Here is a 21,507-nt window from a genome sequence, read left to right on the forward strand (position 1 = left end):
GACCCAGTGAGTCTCAAACTGTGACCACCAGCTATGAGAGATTCCAGAGCCAAGACCCTGGGAAGGAAGGGGGAACCTGGAGTAAGGGCAAGGATACTGGGTCTGAGGGAGGAGGCTGGGCCTGGGGTCCTGGGTCTGAGGGAGGAGGCTGGGCCTGGGGTCCTGGGTCTGAGGGAGGAGGCTGGAGACTAGAGTCTTAAGTGTGTGGGAGGAAGGCTGAGGAATCAGACGATGGAAAAGGCAGCGAAAGCACAGGACAGCCAGTAATGATAGGATGGTAATGGATAATCAGTTGCCCCGCATCGTTCTCTGGATCCAGTTTTGGTAATTGCACAGGTTTGCGTAGACCCCCGGGTAGCCAGGCATGGCACAACGCTCCATTCCCCAGGACACAAGGCCCTGGAGCTGTCCTCCACACACCAGGGGTCCCCCAGAATCTCCCTGTGAGGAGGGGGAATAGGAATAGAATCAGCCACAGGAAGTAAGCAGTTAGACAACAGCCCTCCTCACCTTTGACTCCAGCCTCAGACCAGGGTAGTTGCTTCATCTGCACTGCCCTCATCCCAGGCTCCCTCCATGGATCTGATGCCCCCCCCACCCCCACTGTATCTCCAGATGACTCTGTGTCTCTTCACACCCCATCTTTGCCTCTTTCACTGTTAGCCTTGGATTTCCAGAAGTTTCCCCCAAACTCCCCTATGTATACACAACACTCTATGCTGCTTCCACAGACCTAAGAAGTTTATTAGACAAAACAGGAAACTGAGGCATAATAGAGTTAAATCCAAAGGAACATGTGACTACGAGGCAAGGAAGCTGGGTGATTCCTGCATGTCTGTACCCCTGAAGTCCCTTCCAACCACATCCGCTGACTTTTCTGTTATTGAGATACTGGGCCTCACCTGACAGGAGTCCTTTCCTCCTTCGGGAACCCCGGCACAGACCATGCCGGATGTGATGGTTCCCGGGTAGGCCTGACGGCACACCTCCTCTGACATAATGTTGACATTCACACACTGCAGAGCATTGGGGTACCTGGCTGCGGTGGGGCACAGAAGGGTCACAATTAGAGAACTATGAACCCAGGGGTCCAGGGTCAGCCTCCTCCCTCAGACCCAGCTTTGTATTTCCAGGGTGAGGGCTCCTTACCAATGGGGCTGGCTGTGGTCCCCCAGCCTGACACCCGGCAGGGAGTCCCTGGGCTGGCACAGGACGTGGCCACAGCAATGGCCCTCACTGCTCGCCCCATGCGCACCTTCTTCTGCAGCCGCAGCAGCATCAGGTCATTGTTATGGGACCGGGGTTGGTACTGGGGATGTGGTACCTGGCGAACCACACGCACCACCTGCTGAGTAGCTTCCCACCTCCGTAGGTTGTGCTTGCCCAGGGCTACGTGAAGAATCCTGTCCCACAAACCCCAAGAGTAAATGCTGGTTAAAGTCTGACCACGCAGCATGTCCAGCCCCATTTTCTTCTGTGGTGATGAAGTTCACTCAGAGTCTAACTGTGGCTGAGCATCTTGTAGCCTTCCCTTCTCACAGCCTGGGCATTCTCTCTTTGCCCAACCTCCTTTGACATTCCTTCCTCTTGTGTGCTATACCCAAGTGCAATTTGGAGTTCTTTACTCAGTTCCTGTGTCCATGCAGGTTTCTGGGTTTTGAGTTCTAAATAGGCCCATGAGTGAAGTCCTTGATGGCAGGGCTCCACACTCTGAACTCTGCCTCTCAGTCGAGATTCTTTTCTAGACTCCAAATCACAACCTAGCATCTGTGTTATGTTCTGTACATAGATCTGGGCTCACAGCTAAACTCTGGGACCCTGGAATTCTATAAGCTATTGACATAAGAACAAGAGAGATCACTCACGGGCGGGCACAGTGGGCAGCAGTGATGACCCACTCATCCGACAGTAGAACCCCTCCACACAGGAATCTACGCCCAGAGCCTGCTTGCAGGGCCACTTGCCACGGCTGGGAGTTCTGGATACATGTGTAGCCACCAATAATTTTATGATCTCCTTGACTCTGGACCATGGCTAGCGGAAGATGGGGTGGGTGGAATGGGGAGAGAAGATGGACAAATGTTTTCTAATCCCCAACTCTGTACCATGCCCAGCAGACAGAGACACTTCCTTGTAGTCCAATATCTAAACCATCCACCTCTTTCTGCTCCCCCAAGTGTGATATGCATGCATCATTACCCCCAACACAAACGGGGACTTCTCTGACCCTCCCTCAACTGACCTCCATGGTTTCTGTTATTGTATTCTTGTTCAGCTCATCCAGGGCCTTGCTATAGCAGTTCAAGGTTCCAATGAATATTTTTGTTGTTCCATTTTCATATGTGTGTGTATTTGTATATATATGGGCACATGTATGCATGGGTACATGTATATTTGTGTATGCACATGTATGTATTGAGGCCTGGAGGTATGTTGAGAATTTTCCTTGATCATTTTTCCATCTTATCCATTGAGGCAGAGTTTCTCAGTCCAATCCAGAACTCATTCTTTAGGGGTGGTCTCACTAGCCAGCTTCCTTTGGGGATCCCGTCTCTGCCTTCCAAAGTTGGAATTCAAGGATGCCTGTCACAAACAGTAGCCACTATGTAGGTTCTGGGAATCTGAACTCCACTCATGGTTGAGTGGTAAGTGCTTGAACTGCTAAGCTCTCCAGTGCTCCTCCCCACAGAGTCCCACATGCCACTCAGTCCTTCCTCAACACACGGGTGTCCTTCCAAACCTTCCCACTCACCATCCCTTCACAGTCCATTTCCTTCTTCCCTGACATGACCAAAGACAGCCCACGGGCCTCTTCAGATGGAAGCCGCTTGAGGTGTCAGAATCTTCTCTAATTCCTTATCTCCTCCATTTCCTGTGGCCACCTTTCTCGCCAATCCTATTCGCTGGTATCTCCAAACTTAGAATGAGGGCATGAACTTCTAGTTGAGTGAGGTCCTCAGCTACACTCTCTGCTCTCTCTGTGTATCTGGAACCCAAAGATGAACCTCAGGTGTCACCTGTCAGGCACCATCCATCTTTTTGTTTGTTTCTTTTGAGACAGGGTCTCTCAGTGGCCTAGAACTTGCTGGTTAGGCTAGGCTGGCTGGCCAGCGGGCCCCAGGAGGCTCCTGTCTTCTGTCTCTCCAGTGTTGGAATTACAATAGTCCACTGCATTTTTTAAAAGAATGAGTTCTAAGGGATCAAACTCAGGCCATTGGTTTACAAGGCTGAGCTGTCTTCCAGCCCCTCTGGACTCTTTCTAATCAGGCTGTCTCCAAGAGCGTATTTACATCCCAGAACCCATCCCTAGCTCATCCCAGAGTTTCCAGGGGACCCCGTTGCTCTTACCTAGAGCCAAGGCTTGGAGTACGGTCAGTAGAAGGAACATTCTGGAGCTGAAGGTCCAGGTCTAACAAACGCAGAGAGCAAGTCGAAGAGAAAGAACCAGAAATAGACTTGGGGCAGTGAGTACCACTCACACTGAGGCCCAGAACCTCGGTGACATGGGGACAGAGCTGAGTGGTAGAGGCCAAAGTTGGAGAGGATGGGGGTCACAGGCTCCTCCAACTGTGAAGAAAAGATGCCTACCAGGCTCCAGTCACTCTGGCTCCTTGCAAGTGTGAAAGAAGCAGGGTGGTGTCTCTTCCTGGACACACCAGCAAAGCTTTTTATCCCTGGCCTGGGCAGCTGGCCCTGCCCCCCACCGCCCTTCTGACTTTTTTTTTTTATTACCTAGTTTCCATTCCAAGATTCTCTGCTCCCTTCCCTCCCATCCCTGGCCAGAGAAGCAGACACAGTTATTAATGGGAGCCCGCCCAGTGAAAGATGCTATAATCTGGAAAGAATGGGCTGATCCGGGGCAAGGAGGGTGGGAGAGGTGGCCAGCCTGGTTAAAGAGTGTGCAGTGGATGGGTAAAATCTGGGTGGGGTTCCAAAGATGACACTGGGAGGGGCCGAGAGGAGGATGGGTGGATGGATGGATGGATGGATGGATGGATGGATGGATAGATGGAATAGATGGATAGATGGATAGATAGATAGATAGATAGATAGATAGATAGATAGATAGATAGATAGATAGGAAGAAACAGAGACCCAGAAAGAGAAGGAAACAGCCCCTGCTCAGTGTGTGTGTGTGTGTGTGTGTGTGTGTGTGTGTGTGTGTGTGTGTGTAACTCAGAAAGAGAGGGACACAGACCCAGAGAAGGCAGGAGAGATGGAAGGTGAGTTGAGGTGAGCCTGTGGTGGGCCTTGGAGCTGGGGGGTCCCATTGCAATCTGCCCCTCTTGGTCCCTCCCCCCAGCCTCTTAAAGTATCTAATGATTATAATTTTTCCCTGGGCCTTGGCAGTCGCATGCCTAGACCACGCGGTGACTCACAGCCTGTAGTCTCTCTCCTCACCCCACCTCACCTCTCTCCTCACCCCACCTTGCTTCCCAGTGACTTTCTTCCTGGAGAAGCCTGTCTCTCTGGGATGGTGCTTCTCCTGGGCCCATCTACACACCTGTGGAAATCTGCATGCCTGGCTTTCTAACTATTTCTGCTAACCAGGGGTTTCATTTACGGGTTGATCTGAAGCAGCGAGATGAGTGTGGAGACACACTCAGGCTGAGAGAAAGCATCTCTGATGATACAGTATCATAGGCACAGGGGGCAGCCTCACTGACAATTCATGCTGGGTTCTACACAAGGAAAAATGTCGGAGAAACCCACATACACACGCACACACATTCAGATGGATGCCTTGAAGGAGCTGTAAGTAAGCTTAGCATGTCACTGTTAAGGTGTTTGGGGGAACAGCACATGGGTTTCTTCTTCCTGCCTGTGAAACTAAGGCTGAGTGTGTGGTCATCTCTGTGAAAAGTTTAAAAAACAATAGGATTCCTTTTCACCAGAAGAATACCCTGAGTGGTGGGTCTGGTGGCTCACACCTGTAAGTGCTCACATCCCAGTACTGAAGATGCTAAGGCAGGAGGATTACCATGAGTTTGAGGCCACCCTGGGTGATAGAGTTTCATGCCAGAAGAAGAGGAAGAGGGAGAGTATGAAGAAGAGGAGAGAAAGGGCTGCTGACAACAGGTTGGAGATGAAGCCTTGAAGGAGAGAAGCCTCCATGACCTGCCAACCCATCAGAGCCTCATCACAGAGCGTCGTCCTCTTCCTCTTCCCACCAGACTCTGAACTCCCAAGGTTCTCACTCAACTTGCTCAGCATCATTTTGATTTTCACAGCATGGTTACTTAACAATTTGTGATGGATGAATGAATGAATGAATGAATGAATGAATGAATGAATGAATGCATTAATGAACAAGTTCCAAGCTCACTGTCTGGTGGGGCAGGTCAACAAGAAACTCAATCCTATTAGAGCCCCAGGCAAGTTCAGTTCTGCAGATGAATAGGAATTTGCCAGGATGGTGAGTGATGTGAGGAAGCATAGTGGAGATGGTCAACAGGAGGATGGTGTGCACAGAGACTGAAAGAGAAGAGAAAGACAAACAAGGGTTAGATGCTGCAGGGGCTGGGGTGATGGGATTGTGGGGGGTTCTTAGAAGGGAGCACAGGGCACTTCAGCATGTTCACAGAGGACTCTGGGAAGGTGTCTGGCTAGAGCCAGTGTTGTGTCAAGGATACCAGAGCATACGAAGTCAGTCCAGCAGGAAGGAGCATCATGGAGACCCATGGGAGCCCACAGCTTAGAGGGCAAGAGGGCTCAGAAGGAGCAGTGAGAGAGCCAGGAGGAGGATGAGGAAGAGAGAAGTGTCCTGGGAGCTGAGACACGTTGTTTAGTCATCTGTTGTACAGTAGGTGTGGTTTATGTGTGGAGTGTGCACACATGTGGGTGCACATGGCTGTGTGCAGGAAGAGGCCGGAGGAGGATGTCTGGTGTCCTTCTCTATTACTCTCTTCCTGTCCCTTTCAGGGAAGGCTTGCTTCTCACTGAGCCTGGTGCGAGGCTCGCAGCCATCAAGTCCCTGAGGGCCTCTTGTTTTCACCACCAAATCATTGGGGTTATGGCTTGCATGTGGCCAAACCTGGGGTTTTGAATGTGGATATTGGAAGTTTGAACTCAGATGCTCATGCTTGAGCAGCCAGTCATCAGCACGGAACCATCTCCTCACCATCCGAGCATTTTACCTGCATGTATGTGTACATATCACACATGCTCCTGGTGACCACAGAGGTCAGAAGAGGGCATTGGATCCCAGGAACTGCAATTTCAGATAGTTGTGGGCCTCTCTGTAGGAACTGAACCTGGGTCTTCTGCAAGAGCAGTAAGTGCTCTTAACTGCTGAGCTGTCTCTCCAGCCCTGCTCTGAAACACTGTTAAATGGGGTAGTTGCCTTGGAGGACAAGGACAGCAAAGAGACATCTTTGGGAATAAAGGGTTTGAAAGGTGTGTGGGGTGGGGAGGAGTTGAGGGAAGCTGTGAAGGGAGGAGAGGAAGGAACAACTGGCTGACCTGGAAGACAGAGGGGGCAGTACTGCCCTGTGCCTTTTCCTCTCCGGCTGCTTTTCAGGACGTCAGTGGGACTGTGTGTCCACACTGTTGTGTTCCTCTGTCAGCGTCACCCACCTTGCTCACAGGCTTTGCTTCTCTCTCTCCCTCCCTTCTCCCTCCTCCTGCCTTCCTCTCCCCCTTCCCTCCCTCCTCCCTCCCCCTCCCTCTTCTCTCCTACAACCCTCCTCCCTCCCTCCTTCACTCCCTCTCTCCCTCCTCCCCTCCTCCCTTCCTTCCTGTGTGTGTGATATATGTATGTGTGTAAGCTAGAGGTTGTAAGCTGATGTGTAAGCTGTGATGTTGGGTGTCTTTCTCTATTACTCTCCAACTTACTCTTTTCAAAAGCATGTTTATTATTATTATTATTTTTGTGTGTGTGTGTGTGTGTGTGTGTGTGTGTGTGTGTGTGTGTGAAGGTACATGTGTGGAACTCAGAGGACAACTTAGAGGATTTAGCTCTCTTCTTCCACCATGTGGGGATCTGGAGATGGAACTCAGGTCCTCAGCTTTGGCAGCAAGTGCCTTCATCCACTGAGCCACCCCACCGGCTCCACCCCTGGTTTTAAAGATGGGTTTGTCTTTCTGCTTCAGCTGTGCATGTGCTGGAGCTACAGATGTGTCCCACCATGCCCAGCTTTCCCAGCTATGTTCTTCTTATTTTCATCTTGAGACAGGGTGTCATGTGGCCCAGGTTGGCCTCAAATTTGCTAGGCAGCAGAACATTCTGATATTCTTGAACATTCTTGATCATTCTTGAACATTCTGATCTTTCGGCCTCCATCTCCTGAATTCTGGGATTTCAGGCATAAGCCACCATGCCTGGTTTATCTGGTGCTGGGGATGGAACCCAGGGCTTCATGCCTGCTAGACAACCTCCTGCTAGACGAGCACTCTACCCACTGAGCCACATCCTCAGCCCTCTAGCTCCATTCTCTATGCAAGCTAGCATCTTCCTTCACGCTCTTTCTATTCTCCAACCTACCTACCCTCCCTCTGCCTCAATGCTTTCAACTAACATTTTTTACTTATGCACCTACTGTGCGTCTATCCAGCATGATTCCAGGTACCAGGGGCATAGCAATGAACAAAATTGACCAAATAAGAAAAACAAATCCCTATCTTGGATTCCGAAAGGAAAAAAATAAACACAGTATGTAATTACAATTATGTGTCATATATTAAGAGACTATATGGAAAGAAACAGGGGTTGAAGAGATGGCTCAGAGTTAAGAGTGAGTACTTCTCTTACAGAGGACTGGAGTTTGATTCCCAGTATCCACTTCAGGCTGCTCACAGCTCCAGCTCCAATACCCCCTTCTGGCCTTTTAGGGCACTTTACTCACGTGCACATACACAAACAGAAATACATATCTACACATAATAAAAACATAACAAAAGCAAATCCTTTTTAAATGGAAGCAGGTGCTCTGGGGTAGAAAGGTCTGGCAGATGTGAGACCACACAGAGGCCAGTCATCAGTATGTCTGAAAGAGAATGGAAACCAAAGGGTGTGTATGTCCCGGAAAGTGTGTAGACATTACCTCATGTTGGGATTACAGATTGGGAAACTGAGGCTGATTGAGAGGAAATGGCATGTTTACCTATCTGAGGAGAGAAGAAGGCAGTGTGCAAACCCTACAACTGTACTGAATCTTTCTTCTGTCCCTTGGGGCAACTGCAGACTTCATCAGCACATCTGCTTATGTGACCAATAGGATTTCATGCCATGTTGAGCAAATTAACTCACTGGCTCCTTCCCTACCTTCGTGAGAACTGAAACATTCCAGTGTGGCTCTGTCCTTTTCTTGTACTAGACAAGGAAGTCAAGATGAAGTCAGCTCCCTTGCTCAGGGTTGCACAAAGCTGTGTAGCCACATGGTGATCCGAACCTAGATGAAGGCTCTTCCCTGCTGTAGTTGGGAAATATTCAAGTGGATGGTACAGCTGGCTAAGTGGTGAGATTAGTCCCAGACAAGAGGAAGTACGCCTCTCCCATTGTCCAGAGAGGAAGAGGGAAGGGTGAGGTTGGGTGTGGGTTGTGGGTCAGGCGGCAGGAAGTGGAGGATATGCCTGTCTAGTGGCTTGGTTTTTTGTTTTTTTTCTGAGAGACCTCATCTTCAGGGCCACATACATTCAGGTGAGGTGGAAAGTACTGGAAATGACTGGGAATTGGTGCCCATGTTACTGCAGGGGCACTGTTTTGGTAAGTGGCTAGAACAAGGAGGCCAAGAAGGCACCTGCAGGATGGATGCTGAGTCAGGAGAGCTAAAGGTGGTCAGAAACTAGGGGAGAGGAAGAAGTGGAGACAGGAGTCTTGGTGTTGAGACCTTTCTTGGGAGGGTCAGGTGTCTTGGGGTGGAAGAGCAGCTATGCTTGAACCATCCACAGCATCCACCAGAAGTGTCCCTCAGAGGTGGAGTCCTTCCTGGAGGACTTCCTGTGGCTCAGCTGGGCTATGGAAAAGGGTATCAGGGGAGGAAGGCTGTGGCCATGGAAAGACTATGGACCTCAAAAGCTGGTAGGACCTCTCTCTCTCCGGGCTCCTGACCTCTTGCTGCACAGTGCTGGGCTAGGCAGACTCTGAAGGACATATCTTGACACCCCCAGCTTCCCAAGGTTCCTGCTTGTTTGTTGGTGACAGGGTCCCGAGACTGGTTTTGAACTCTCTGCAGAGCTTGGACTTCTGACTTCCTGCCTCCCCCTCTCAATTGCTGGGATCACAAATGTGATTCTACCCACCCCACCTCTTTTTCAGGGGTAGGCTTCTTCCTTGTGTTAAGTATCAATTCTTACACATGCTGAAACATATTTTACAGGTGAGGAGACAGATTTGAATACCAGCCCTCCTGACTCAATGTCCCTTTCTGGCTTTAGAACTCATGTGACTCTGTTTACCCAACGCCCCCTGGCAAAGGAAGAATCTATGGAGTCCAAAAGAGGGCATTAGATTTCCTGGAGCTGGAGTTATAGGTGGTTGTAAGCCGCTTGAGGTCAGTGCCAGGAACCCAACTCTGGTCCTCTGGAAGAGCAGCACCACGTGCTCTTCATCACTGAGCATCTCTCCACCCCATCTGTAGATGTTTCTAAGTCAGCATTCATACCCTCTGGTGCCTGCTAACACCATGCATCCTTGATGGCAGTGGACCTCCTCTAATCCCTCCATCTACACTGTCTCCCATTTATTTCTGTTGAAGCTCTGTGGTCCATCAGAAACCAAGAAGCTGCTCAGGTCAAAGGCTGGGAGTGGCCCCCAACTCCTGCCCACACTCCCTGCCTCCCACCCACATCCCCACCTGCCACACTGGCAAGTCCTGTCGTGTTAGCTCCAGAATAGAGAGCAGAGGGTCCACCACTTAGCTCCTGTCAGCCCCTCCCTTCCATCCAGCCTCCATTCCCTCTCACCAGCACAGGGTGCATAGCACACCAACTGGTCTCCACTTTCCGTGCTCACTCAACCCCTACCATGCATGCCAAGCCCATTCTCCACATAGCAGCTGTGGTCTTAAAACCCAAAACAGCACATTGTCAAAACCCATCTAAGTCCATAATGGAACTGTAATAAATTCCGAGTGTCCCTAGGCAATCAGCATCCTTCCGACCTCTCCTTTCGCCATGACCTCTGCCTCAGACCCCTATGCTTCTGTGTTGTTCTTAAGGTTGGTGTCTTCCCACCTTAGGGACCTTGTCATTGCCGTCCCCTCTCCCTGAACATACTCGCCACCGCCCTACCCACGCCATCTCCCCGACCCCTCTCTGAACTGAGTGCTCTCTTCCTGTCTTTGCCTTTATGGTTCTCCTTCCTGTGTCTTGTTTTAATCTGTTTTATGTGTTTATTCCCCCCCCCCTCTCTCTCTCACACACACACACACACACACACACACACACACACACACGTGTGTGTGTGTACGTGAGCATTCATCACTGTTTAATATCCTTCATGTTTTATTAATTTACTTTCTTATTCAGAATACAAGTGTGTCTCCAACAACTTGAGTGTCAACTCTGATGAGGAAAATGTCACCCACTTAAGCCTGTGCAGCCTCCTGAGAAACCTCATGAAGGGAAGGGAAGGGAAGGGATGTGTCTCCCAGAGGATTCGTGAGGGCAGGTACCTTGCCTACCTGGTCCATTGCTGAATCCCCAGTACCTCATCTGGTGCCTGGTGTGTGTGATGGGATGATGTGGATCACACTGAATGAGTGACATTATCTTCAAACCTAATTCTAGGACTTCTGCACCCATAATTCCTTTCTCTTTAGACCTGAAGTTTGTCTTGTGACTCAGCTCTGAGACAGGGCACAGCTGGAAAAGGCTGTGGAATAATCGCGGGGAAAGCCCATTTCTTGCTGGTCAAGTCCCTGCTAGGAGATAATGCTTCTGAACTCAGGACACAGGATACTAGAATTAGGAAGAGCCGCCACCACATTAAAAATGAATACAAGGTACTTTAGGTCCCAACAGAGGCTGTTTTCCAAAGCCATAGGCTTCCTCAGGGATACCTGACTCTTCCTCCTGCCTTCCTGCCTCAGCAAGCTGCTTGTCCTCTCAAAGAGCCCCGTAAGTCCCCCTGAGTGGGAATCTGTTTGGTCTGCCTATTAGAAGAGGTGCCTCTTGTATTTATACTGTCTTTTAAAGAATTTATTTTAAAGTGTGTGTGTGCGCGCGCGCGTGCATGCATGTGAGTACAGGTGCAGAGGCCAGAAGAGGGCATCAGATCTCTTGGAGCTGGAGTTACAGGATGTTGTCAACCACCCAATGCAGGCATTTAGAACAAAACTCAGGGCCTCTGCAAGGGCAATAGATGCTCTCAGTGGATGTGACATCTCTCAAGCCCCTATTTACATAGTCTTTGGATTCACACAGGAGTTTTTAAAGTTTTAAAACACACCTAGTGTCCGAAGGATTCTCAACTCTTGATGAGAGGTTCTTTATGCCCTTGTCCCTGTTCTCGTCATCACCAAGCCCTCCACTCTCTCAAGCGCAGATCCTCAGCGGGTCTTGTATAGCCAGGCTGGCCTCTACCTTACCACGTAGCTGAGGATGCCCTTAAACTCATGATCCTCTGCTTCTGCTTCCCCGGTGCTGGGATTACAGCTGTGTGGACCACTACACCCAGTTTAAGCAGTGCTAGGGATGGAGACCAGGGCTCCATACATGCTAAGCAAGCGATCTACCCACCGAGCCACATCCCCAGCCTAACCCTGTCTGCTGTAGACCTTTTCTGGGGAGCCCTGTCCCTTTCTAGGGCAGCATCCTACCTCCTGTACCTGGAACAATGCTGCCCACAGGGACAGGCATCTCCTGAGTTGTGGACTCAGATCCACCACCATTCTACCAGGCAGTTTCCTCTCTTGTCCCTTTCCTGGCCTCAGTCTTACTCAGCTCCTGGGTCTTGGTTTAAACATCACCTCCGCATTCTATGACACACCACACTGAGCTGGGTGCCCCACCTCTCTGCTGTCCGTGTCCTTCTGAACCCTCACAATAGCACCAGTGGCGTGTAACTTTCTGGTCCCAACTTGTCAGTGCCTGTACCTGCTTCCCCACCAGAGGGAGAGCCCACTGAGGGCAGGGGCCAGAGCTGACTCAGTTATTTCCCCCCCACCCTAGGCTGGGCAGACTGGGAGCTGTCAGGAAGTGTCTGCAATCCCGATCCTTATCTTGCCTCTGCTGGGAGAGCTGCAGGGCTTGCTTCTGCATCTCCTGCCTGCCCCTCACTCACTTTCTCCTCACCTCTGGCCTGTCCTCCAGTCCCAGATTGCAGACTAGCCATTCCCTCTGCCAGAAACTTTCCTGCAGTCAGCAAAGCATTCTGACCCACTTTACACGGCTCTGTGCTGGGGCAGGGCTCTCTCCCCAAAGCCACCCCTTCTCTGCTTAAATGGACAGGACACAGTCCCCACTGACACCTCTCAGCACCCGACTGCCATGTACCCCTCTCTCCTCCCTCTTCCTTTCTTCCCACCTCTCTCCTTCTCTGGCCTTTGTCCTGAGCAGCTTCTGCAGTTAGCTGCATCACAGGTCTCATACTCAGAGTCTGAGCAAGGCATGGACACAAGCATCTTTGTGTGAACTTCTCTAGATTTAGAGACTGGTGCTGTTAGGGCTCGGGCTGGAAACCCAGCTTTGGGGTCAAGGCCACCTGGTGAGCAGATGTGGTCACAGCGCCCTCTCGTGGTCAAATCTGAATACAGCACCTTCCTAACTCTAGAAGCCCAGGAGGAGGGCAAAGTCCCAGGGACACTCCGAAAAATGAGAGGCACCCTGCTGTGTATGCCTCAGGAAGCAGGTCCTCCGGTTCCCAGCGTTCTGATCAGAGCCCCTGCCCCCTCCCCGAGTCACTGCTATGTGACTCTGGGAAAGTTACTTGGCTGGGTTGCACGTTCATCTACCATAAAGTATTAAACATACATTATTCTCATTCCTACACTAACAAGGGAGGAACGCCTTCTTGACACTAAGCCAGCCCCACAAACACACAAGCTTGGAGCTGTACATACAATCTGCCTGGAGAATCTTCAGCTCCACCTACCCCAGTCCTTCATCTCCACTTCTTATCCACTGCTGCTTCTCTTTAGAGCAGCCAAGCGATTTTCAGAAAGTGGCGCTGGATGGACTCCCGGAATAGAAGCCCTCGGAAGACTGGCTTTCACTGTTAGAATAAAACCCAAGTATTCGACTATACACACCTGGTCCAGCTCCGATGTGGCTAATGGACCCCCAACCCCTTGATCCTTGGAAGGGATCCCATACCCTAGCTGCTGAATTGGCAATTCCCTCCTCCAGAGGGAGCTCTTCCCCAAGAAATCTTTGAGATTCGTCCCTTACTTTATGAGAGGGTCTTGCTTCTTCCTCCCTTCCTCTATTCTATTTAAAACAAACCTTTGTGCTGGAGATGCAGCTGGAGATAGAATCCCCAGGAGGTGTGGCTCAGTGGTAGAGCCCCTGCCTAGGTCTCCCGGGAGGGACTGGGGGTGTGGCTCAGCATGTTAGACCCTTCATTCAATCTCCAGCATCGAAAAAGTGACAGTCACAATGGCCCAGTATTTATTTGTATATTGTTCTTTCTCCCAGGCTGTAAATGCCTGGAGGGAGGGGCTCCTGTCTCTGCCCCCTGCAGCTTCCTGGCACCTGGAGGACCAGACAAAGGAATGTCCAATATTTGCTGAATGAATAATTGACACGGTACTTAATAACCCCAAGGGAACCTGAAGGAAGCAAGGCATCCATTTCTGCCTTTCAGGCCTATCTTCATTAGCAAACTGGGTACCTACCGAGTTCAAGAAGTCAACAGGGATTGGGGAGGATCAGGGAAGGCTTCTAGTGCAGGAGGCAGTTAGCTCTTGAGAAGCCAGGTCTCACCCAGAGGGGAGACCACCACCACCAAGTCTCTTGGGGAAGTTTCCTCAGCCTCTCAATTTCCTATATGGCAGGACAGCACCCAGAAGCCTGGAGCCCCCTGGTGGCCAATCCTAAAATGCAGCCCCAAGTTGGACATGGCCGACTACTTTGACCACTGGACTCTCAACTCTCCAAGATCTGATGGGGTGAAGGCAAGCCAGTTCTATTCTCACAGGAGGAAATGGTAGATTAGAGAGGTTAAGACAGGGACCTGGCACAAGTTCTGTCTCCAGAGTCCAAGCTCGGAGTGCCTTCCTCACCTACAAGGCAGGCACCCTCCCACAAGAGATACAAGGAGTAGGCAAGGGTGGGTGACAGCCCCTGTGGTCTTCCAGCTGAGTGACCAATAGGTTGCCACAGGGAAGAAACAAGAAGGTACCTATAAGCATCACAAGCAAAGCTTAAAATGAAGCCCTAGAAAGCAATGTGTGTGTTGAAGCCACGCATGCTGACTCTGTTAGGTTTCCATTGCTGCGGTAAAACATCATGACCAAAAGCATCTTAGGGAGGAAAGGCTTTATTTCTCTCGTCTCTCAGCTCACACTCCATTACCGAGGGAAGTCAGAGCAGGAACTGAGGCAGAGGCCACGGAGGAACACACTGCTTACTGGCTTGCTCAGCCTGCTTTCTTATAGTACCCAGAATCACCTGCCTAAGGACTGCACCACTCACAGCGGGCTGGGGCCTTCCAGATCAATCATCAATCAAGAAAATGCCCTATGGGTTTGCCTATAGGCCGATCTTATGGAGGCATTTTGTCAGATGATCCCAGCCTGGGTCAAGTTGGCAAAATAAAAGCAAAAAGAACCAACCAGGACACTGACCCAACAGTCATATGAAAACCATGCAAACTTGGTTTGGAATGAATCAACTAAGCAGACCACTGTCTTCCAAGGACTCCCAGGCTAAGAATGCACCAGACAGCAGCTGAGACCCACAGCAGGGGTTTCCCAAGCCTTGCTGTAACCTGCCTACACCAGAGTATTTGGCCAAATATTGGCTTGATATTGATCCAGGGCTGTAAATGCTTGTGTAGCTGCTTCCACAGCAGTGTTCCGGGGCGACCTGAATCCATGCACCCAGCCATGGAAACTCTCCTCTGGTTCAGAATCAGCTTTCTCTGATTCCCTTAGAGCAAGAGCTGTGTTTTACCTCGATGAAAGGGGCACAGTGATGATTGTGAGTATGTTTCCACTGCTCGTTTCACTTTGTTTACCTGACTTGGGCAGACAAAGTGAGAGCCGGGGCTTCCCTGAGCCCACAGAAGTGCGCAGCCTGGGGCTTCCTCAGCTTCTCCAAGGTTGCTGCACAGGGCACGGTCCTCCCATAAGACACAGGTAGCTCTAGAAGGGCAGGACACTGCAGGGCAGTCACTTCACAGTGCACAGATCGCTTCACAGGCACAGGGCACTACAGGGTACAGTCACTTCCCAAGGGCACAGGGCAATGTAGAGTGCAGGGCTTAGGTCACTCAGTGGGGCTCAGGTCACTCTGCAGGACACAGGTGGCTCCTGCCTGGCCCCCTCCATTCCGGCACAGGGTGGCTCCATCTCTGGATTGCTCACAGGTGCAGGGTCCCGGTGGGGCCACAGCGTCACTGGTGGCCTGGCTTCGGCTCCCGGGCAGTGGTGGCTGGGCTTGCAGCACGCGGCGGCCCTTGCCGATGGCCAGGCGTGGCAGGCCTCGGTTGAGGCCATCCAGGAGCGCGCAGGCCTGGCAGAGTGTGTGACTGGCCAGCGCCCCGCAGCGGGAGCAGGTGCCTGGAGGAGGCGGCCGAGCCGCCGGGGCAAGAGCTAGGCGCTCTGCCGAGTGCACAAGGTCCAGCACTGTGGATGGCCGCGCTGCCTCCAGCTGCTTGAGCAGGTCGCGAGCATGGCCACGGAAGGCCTCGGGCGCGTACACGCACTCCTCGGAGAAGTAGCGCAGACGGCGGAAGTGCGCGTACAGCACCACCTCCTTCTGCGAAGCGAACTGCAGTGGCCGGCACCGCGGGAGCGCGCACCCCTCGCCCCCAGAGCCCAGCACTCCGCCCCGTGCCAGCCGCCCCGCATCACCACGCAGGAAGTTCATGAGCACTGTCTCCGCCATATCATCGGCATTGTGACCTGCGGGAGAGAGCTTGGGTGAAGGATGGGGACAGAGAGGAGGGGCTGGGAGGGGAGCGCCAAGAACCCCAGGAAATGAAAAGTGGAGGAGGCTGTTGGGGACCCCTGGGCCAAGAGACTGAGGAGACGATCCTGTAAATCCTTAGTAATGAGATAACGGAGAAGTGACCATAAAGTGGGGACACAGAGATCCCAGAGAGAAGAGGGGGTGGTGGAGACACCATGCCACCCCACTTCCTCACACAATGCACTACCCCTGCACACCCTTCCTGTGCTCACCTGTCACGATGTGTGTAGCTCCCACTAGGCGAGCGCCCTCCTCCAGCGCCCTCCTCCGTAGCACCCCGCAGAAGGTGCAGCAGGACCGGCTCCGGCCAGAGCCGGCCGTGCTGCGGGCCACGGCGTCCATTGTCCAGCCCCCGAACAGGTCTGCATAGGCCACAACGGTGAGCGGCAGCTCCCAGCGCGCTGCCTGGCTGCTCACGGCCTCCAGCGCTGCGTCTCGGTAGCCGCCGATGCCTTCGTCCACCGCCACCAGGTGCAGCGTGATGCCCAGGCGCGGCGTGAGCTCGCGCAGCACATGCGCCAGTACCGTGGAGTCCTTGCCGCCCGAGGCGCCCACGGCCACCACGGCACCAGGGGGCAGCAGGCGCCCTGCGAGCACCGTGTGCAGCACCTCGGCCTCAAAGGCCGCACAGAAGCAGGAGCCGCACAGAGCCTGCCCCGAGCGCGGGCGGCGGAGGGCAGCGCGGGCCGCGTGGCAGGAGGAGCACGTTGGGGCGGGCATCGCGGGAAGCTTGTGATGTCTACACTGTGAAGGAAGGAGTAGGGGATCACTTGTGGCGTCTACACTGCGGAGCTGACGGGAGAGAAGAGGGGTCACAAGAGATATCCACACTGCTGGGCTAATGGAAAAAGAAAGGAAGCTGGTCACCCGGGATGTCTGCACTTTGGAGCTGAAGGGAGACAGCAGAGGGTCACATGGATAGTCTATGTTGTGGGGAGGCTGTGGAAATGACGACCTACCCAGAGTGGCCCTTGCACAGGGGAGACTAAAGGACAGGCAGCTTCATTCTGCGTCAAGACCTGACGGTGTGATTTCGAGGGGTGGGGGTGGGGGTGGGCAGAGAGGAAGACATGCAAGAAGTGAGGTGCCTTTAAGAACACAGCTGCAGTTTTGAGGTCACTATTGTTACAGCCTTGACCATGGAGACCAAGATAGGTGTCACTGACTTTGAATTCCAGCGCTGACCAGAACCCAGAAGACAGAGGGCTACAGATGTTTGGATTTTAGTAGAGGAGGTGGGATATGAGACAGAGCCCCCTGAAAGGCATCTTGCCCTCCTCCTCTAGGCACACAGCAGCTGCCTGCACCACCTCTAGGTTGCCAGTTGTGCTGGACCAGTAAAAGCTTTCCAGGCTCAGCACTCTCTCCAGAGCACTGCATCTCCAGCTTGGACTGTTCAGTGGTGTCTGGTCATTCCGAGCAGGTAGCTGCCCTGGGATTTACCACAAGGATCAGGATTATCTGGCAAATGCCGATTTACTGTCACTCCCACGAGGCCAATGCCACTCAGCTCTCAACCCCCACATCCCTGATTCCGTTCACAAAATGATGTTCTACAGGGAGGTGAAGCTCCGCCCTTCCAGGCACTCAGACTAGACTCTCTGGGGTCTAGGACCACCCTGATCACTCACCCCGTGGAGGGCTCAAAATGCAAAGTCCAGTCTTGACTTGCTTTCCAAAGTCCTTAATCCATCCTCAGAACTCATGCTCAGCTCCCCTAAAAGAGTACAGCCGGCCTGGCGGTGGTGGCCCACGCCTGTAATCCCAGCGGAGGCAGAGGCAGGTGGATCTCTGTGAGTCCAGCCTGGTCTACAGAGCTAGTCCAGGACAGGCTCCAAAGCTACAGAGAAACCCTGTCTCGGGAAAAAAAAAAACAAAAAAAAAAAACAAACGAGTACAGCCAATCCTGTTTGTGGCTTCAAAAGAGAGGGAGAAGCCAGATACTTCCCACCTACTCCATGGCCAGCATGCTTGTCTGGATCATTGGTCTCTCTGCCTTGATCTCAACACCTTTATATTTGCTGTTTTGCATATAACAATCAGCAGATCTAGTCCAGTTATCTTTCCTACATTCTTCAGTGACTGAGGTTAGCACTTGGACTGACAGCCTGTGAGGCACCCCCCCCCCCGTGGCTCCTCCCTCTTACTCTCAAGCATCCTAGGAACACACCCCCTTTGGCCAAAGAGTACTGTGCAATTGCTGAGCCCAGCAAGCAGCTTTCAGAACTCACTCATCCCTCACGGCTGAGCATTGTTCCTTGAAATATTTCCTCCTAGCTTTTGATTCTATCCTCCCTCTTGCCTGGATTATGCCATCAGTGTCTCACTTCATTCCCTCAAGCCCTGCCCAGCAAGCCTGAGAATCATCAAGCTCAGAAGGTGCCTCCAGGATCGACCTCCAAATGACCCATTGAAGATTCTTTCTGGGCAACTTTCAGACCTCACTGCTCCTGAAATTTGCCCCTTCTGCCTGGCATCTCTGTCACCTGAGAATGGCCACCACCTCCTGCCTAGCATTTATTCAGAATGGAGTACAAAGTCACTCTAATCCTGTAAAGGAGTTGCTGTTATGAGGAGTAGCTTATGGGTGCAGGCAGAAACGGAAGCCAGGAGAACACATCGGTAGTCCTGAGCTGATGGAGTGAATCAGGCTGAGCTAAGTAAATTTATATGGGAAGAGGGAGGAAATTGTGTACAGACAGGCTGCAAACCCCAGAAGTAATACCAGGCATGGTGACGCACACCTTTAATCCTAGCACTCAGGCACAGACAGGTGAATTTCTGCAAATTCCAGGCTAGCCTGTTCTACATAGTGAGTTTCAGGCCATTCAGGACAACATGGTGAAATTTCGTCTAAAAACAAAAACACAACAAACAAAAACAACCACGGGGTGCCTCCGAGTGGCCGACTTTCCATGAAGGGCAGAGGAGAGATCTCCAGAACTATTTAACTGGGAACAATAGAAGGTGGTCTGCCACCACTAGGTGAATAGAGGCCTGGCAAGAGACCGGATTAGAGGGGGATACTAGTCAGAACACAAGTTGGCAATCATAAAAGCGAGTTCCAAATCTCTAGAGAGACCTTTAACTCTCCGGTGGCACCACGATCCCAAGCTCGCTCGACCCGGAGCAAGAGGAACACTAACCTGGGTGGAATGGGCTCAGCACTCTGCCTGCCACGCGGAAGCCTGGAGCGGAAGCTGCCTCGAGACTACAACTCCCACAAGCCCTTGGACTGCCTTGCCTACGACTACCAGAATGCAACAGCTCCAGTGGACTGCCTGTAACGCTACAGCAGTTTGGACTACAATTCCCAGCAACACTTGAGGGCACGGCTTTCCTTCATCCTAGGGCTCCCAAAACTTGCACACATGGGCCTGGCAACGCTTGAAATCAGAAATGACTGTGTTGTAATTTCTTAGTTTTGCGATTTATTATATACACTACCGTTGCTTCCTTTTTTTTTTTTTTTTTACTAAAGGAATATAGATCTCACTATTTAAACCAAGCTGGCCTTGAACTCAGAACCCCATCTGCTACTGCCTCCAAAATGCTGATTAAAAGCATATGCCATCTTGCTCCTTTCTATCTTCTATTTTGTTTTTCTTTTTTCTTCAGAAAGGTGAAAGGAGGTCCAGATGACTCACAGCTACACAAGCTATTGTAATTTACGTCAGTGAATTGTCGCTGTGTGCTGTTTAAAGGTTGCCCAGAACCTGGCTCTGGAGGTGGGATTACCTGCCCCATCCTGACTTGAGACCCAAGCATTTGTTCAGCTGCCAGCTGGCCTCCTGGCCCTGTGAGAAAGAGAGGGAGAACAGCCAAATAGCCAGAGATGGAAATGCCGCGTCCTTGAGAACAGAAGGAGAATAAATTCTCAAAGGATAGCGTATCCTTGAACACAGATGGGATGTGAACCGTACTCAGATACCTCTGCTACTGCTCATCCTGTGTGATATAAAACTAAAAATATCTGTTGTGGGAATGGCTAGTTCAGAGATGGTCTGCCTGGGACCCTCTTCTTCAGCCAGATGCTTCTACTGACTATATGGTTCCCAGCTTCCCAAGTCTGTTTCTGCTGGATGTTTGTTACATGTCTGATCTGGTGCCCCGTTATCTCTCTGCAGTCTGCTGTTCATGAACTTGAAATAAAAAGCCCTGCTAACGTGGATCATTCCCCAGTTTGAGACAACTCTCTCTACACACTGAACCACACTCCAGCTCCTCACTAGAGGATTCTAGGCAGGAACTCTATCATTTAGCCACATCCCAGCCTCCCACTGGGGAATTCTAACTCTGCGCTCTACCATGGAGCTATGCTCCCAGCACCTTACTGGGGAGATTCTAGGCAGATGTTTTAACATTGAGCCATACCCAAGCTCCTCCCTGGTGGATACTAGGCAAGCACTCTACTGAGCTATAGCCTCAACATGTGCCCCTTCCTATGCTTTTTATTTTTAAACAGAGTCTCACTATGTGGCCCATGCAGACCTCAAATTTACAATCCTTCTGCCTTTGTCCTCCAAGTAGCTGGAATTACACCTTTGAGCTACAAGGCTGGGTTTTGCTGCATGGTAGACAGACCTAGACCAGTGGTTCTCAACCTTCCTGATGCTGTGACCCTTTAATACAGTACCTTATGTTATGGTGACACACACACCCCCAACCATAAAGTTATTTTATTTACTACTCCATGACTGTAATTTTGTTACTATTATGAATCAAAATGTAAATATCTGTGTTATCTGATGGTCTTAGGTGACCCCCTGTGAAAGGGTCATTCGACCCAAAGGAGTCATGACCTACAGGTTGAGAAATGCTGACCTAGACCATGAGAATGATGTTTCGATACCATAGACAGAGCCAGCTCAGTTGTCTGGCCAGTCCACTCTGTCCTGTGGTCCATGTATGTAGCATGAATTCTAATTGGTCTTGATAATAAAAACCCAGAGCCAGATAGAGGGGTAAATGCTGAAAGACCAGAGAGACAAAGGAGCAAGCGACAGCCACATCTTACCTCACCAACTCCTCAACCTGAGAGTAAACTCCTTTCTCCTCCCACCATATGTTCCTTTTCTGCCCAGCCATATCACTTCCTGTCTCTACCTCCCTAGTGCTGGGATCAAAGTTGTGTGCCATCACTGCTTGGCTCTGTTTCTCTTTTAAACTGAATCAATCTTGTGTAGCCCAGGGTGGCCTTGAACTCGCAGAGATCTGTCTGCCTCTACCTCCTGAGTGCTGGGATTAAAAGTGTGTGCCACCACTTCCTGGCCTCTATGGCTAACGAGCCGCTTAGCTCTGCATTCTGATCTTCAGGCAAGCTTTGTTTGGTGTGTTTATGGCTCAGTGCCCTAATTTGCTTCCTAGCTGCTGTGATAAAACACTTGACCAAAATGAACTTGCATTTATTTTAGCTTGCAGACCACAGTCCAT

General features: G+C 51.3%; 2 protein-coding genes across 2 annotated transcripts; both read right to left on the reverse strand.

The window, feature by feature from the left end:
- Positions 1 to 288: 288 nt before the first annotated feature.
- Klk14 (kallikrein related peptidase 14) lies at positions 289 to 3,388 on the reverse strand. The gene is made up of 5 exons (XM_036181658.1): positions 3,349 to 3,388; positions 1,866 to 2,034; positions 1,150 to 1,403; positions 903 to 1,039; positions 289 to 441 (listed from the first exon to the last, which is right to left on the reverse strand). The coding sequence occupies exons 1-5, from the start codon at positions 3,386 to 3,388 to the stop codon at positions 289 to 291; spliced, it is 753 nt and encodes a 250-aa protein (XP_036037551.1).
- Positions 3,389 to 14,364: 10,976 nt separating this feature from the next.
- On the reverse strand, positions 14,365 to 19,284 carry Ctu1 (cytosolic thiouridylase subunit 1). The gene is made up of 3 exons (XM_036191527.1): positions 19,221 to 19,284; positions 16,287 to 16,818; positions 14,365 to 16,007 (listed from the first exon to the last, which is right to left on the reverse strand). The coding sequence occupies exons 2-3, from the start codon at positions 16,792 to 16,794 to the stop codon at positions 15,370 to 15,372; spliced, it is 1,146 nt and encodes a 381-aa protein (XP_036047420.1). The 5' UTR covers positions 16,795 to 16,818; positions 19,221 to 19,284; the 3' UTR covers positions 14,365 to 15,369.
- Positions 19,285 to 21,507: the final 2,223 nt, after the last annotated feature.

Source organism: Onychomys torridus, chromosome 1, assembly GCF_903995425.1.
Source record: "Onychomys torridus chromosome 1, mOncTor1.1, whole genome shotgun sequence".
NCBI classification, from domain to species: Eukaryota; Metazoa; Chordata; class Mammalia; order Rodentia; family Cricetidae; genus Onychomys; species Onychomys torridus.

Excerpts from the sequence above, each read along its gene's own strand:
- Klk14 (XM_036181658.1), bottom strand. The coding sequence starts at position 3,388 with ATGTTCCTTCTACTGACCGTACTCCAAGCCTTGGCTCTAG. Across the intron at positions 2,035-3,348 it reads ACTCCAAGCCTTGGCTCTAG|CCATGGTCCAGAGTCAAGGA; the intron begins GTAAGAGCAACG and ends ATCTTCCGCTAG. Across the intron at positions 1,040-1,149 it reads GACCACAGCCAGCCCCATTG|CCAGGTACCCCAATGCTCTG; the intron begins GTAAGGAGCCCT and ends GCCCCACCGCAG.
- Ctu1 (XM_036191527.1), bottom strand. The coding sequence starts at position 16,794 with ATGCCCGCCCCAACGTGCTCCTCCTGCCACGCGGCCCGCGCTGCCCTC. Across the intron at positions 16,008-16,286 it reads AGCTACACACATCGTGACAG|GTCACAATGCCGATGATATG; the intron begins GTGAGCACAGGA and ends TCTCTCCCGCAG.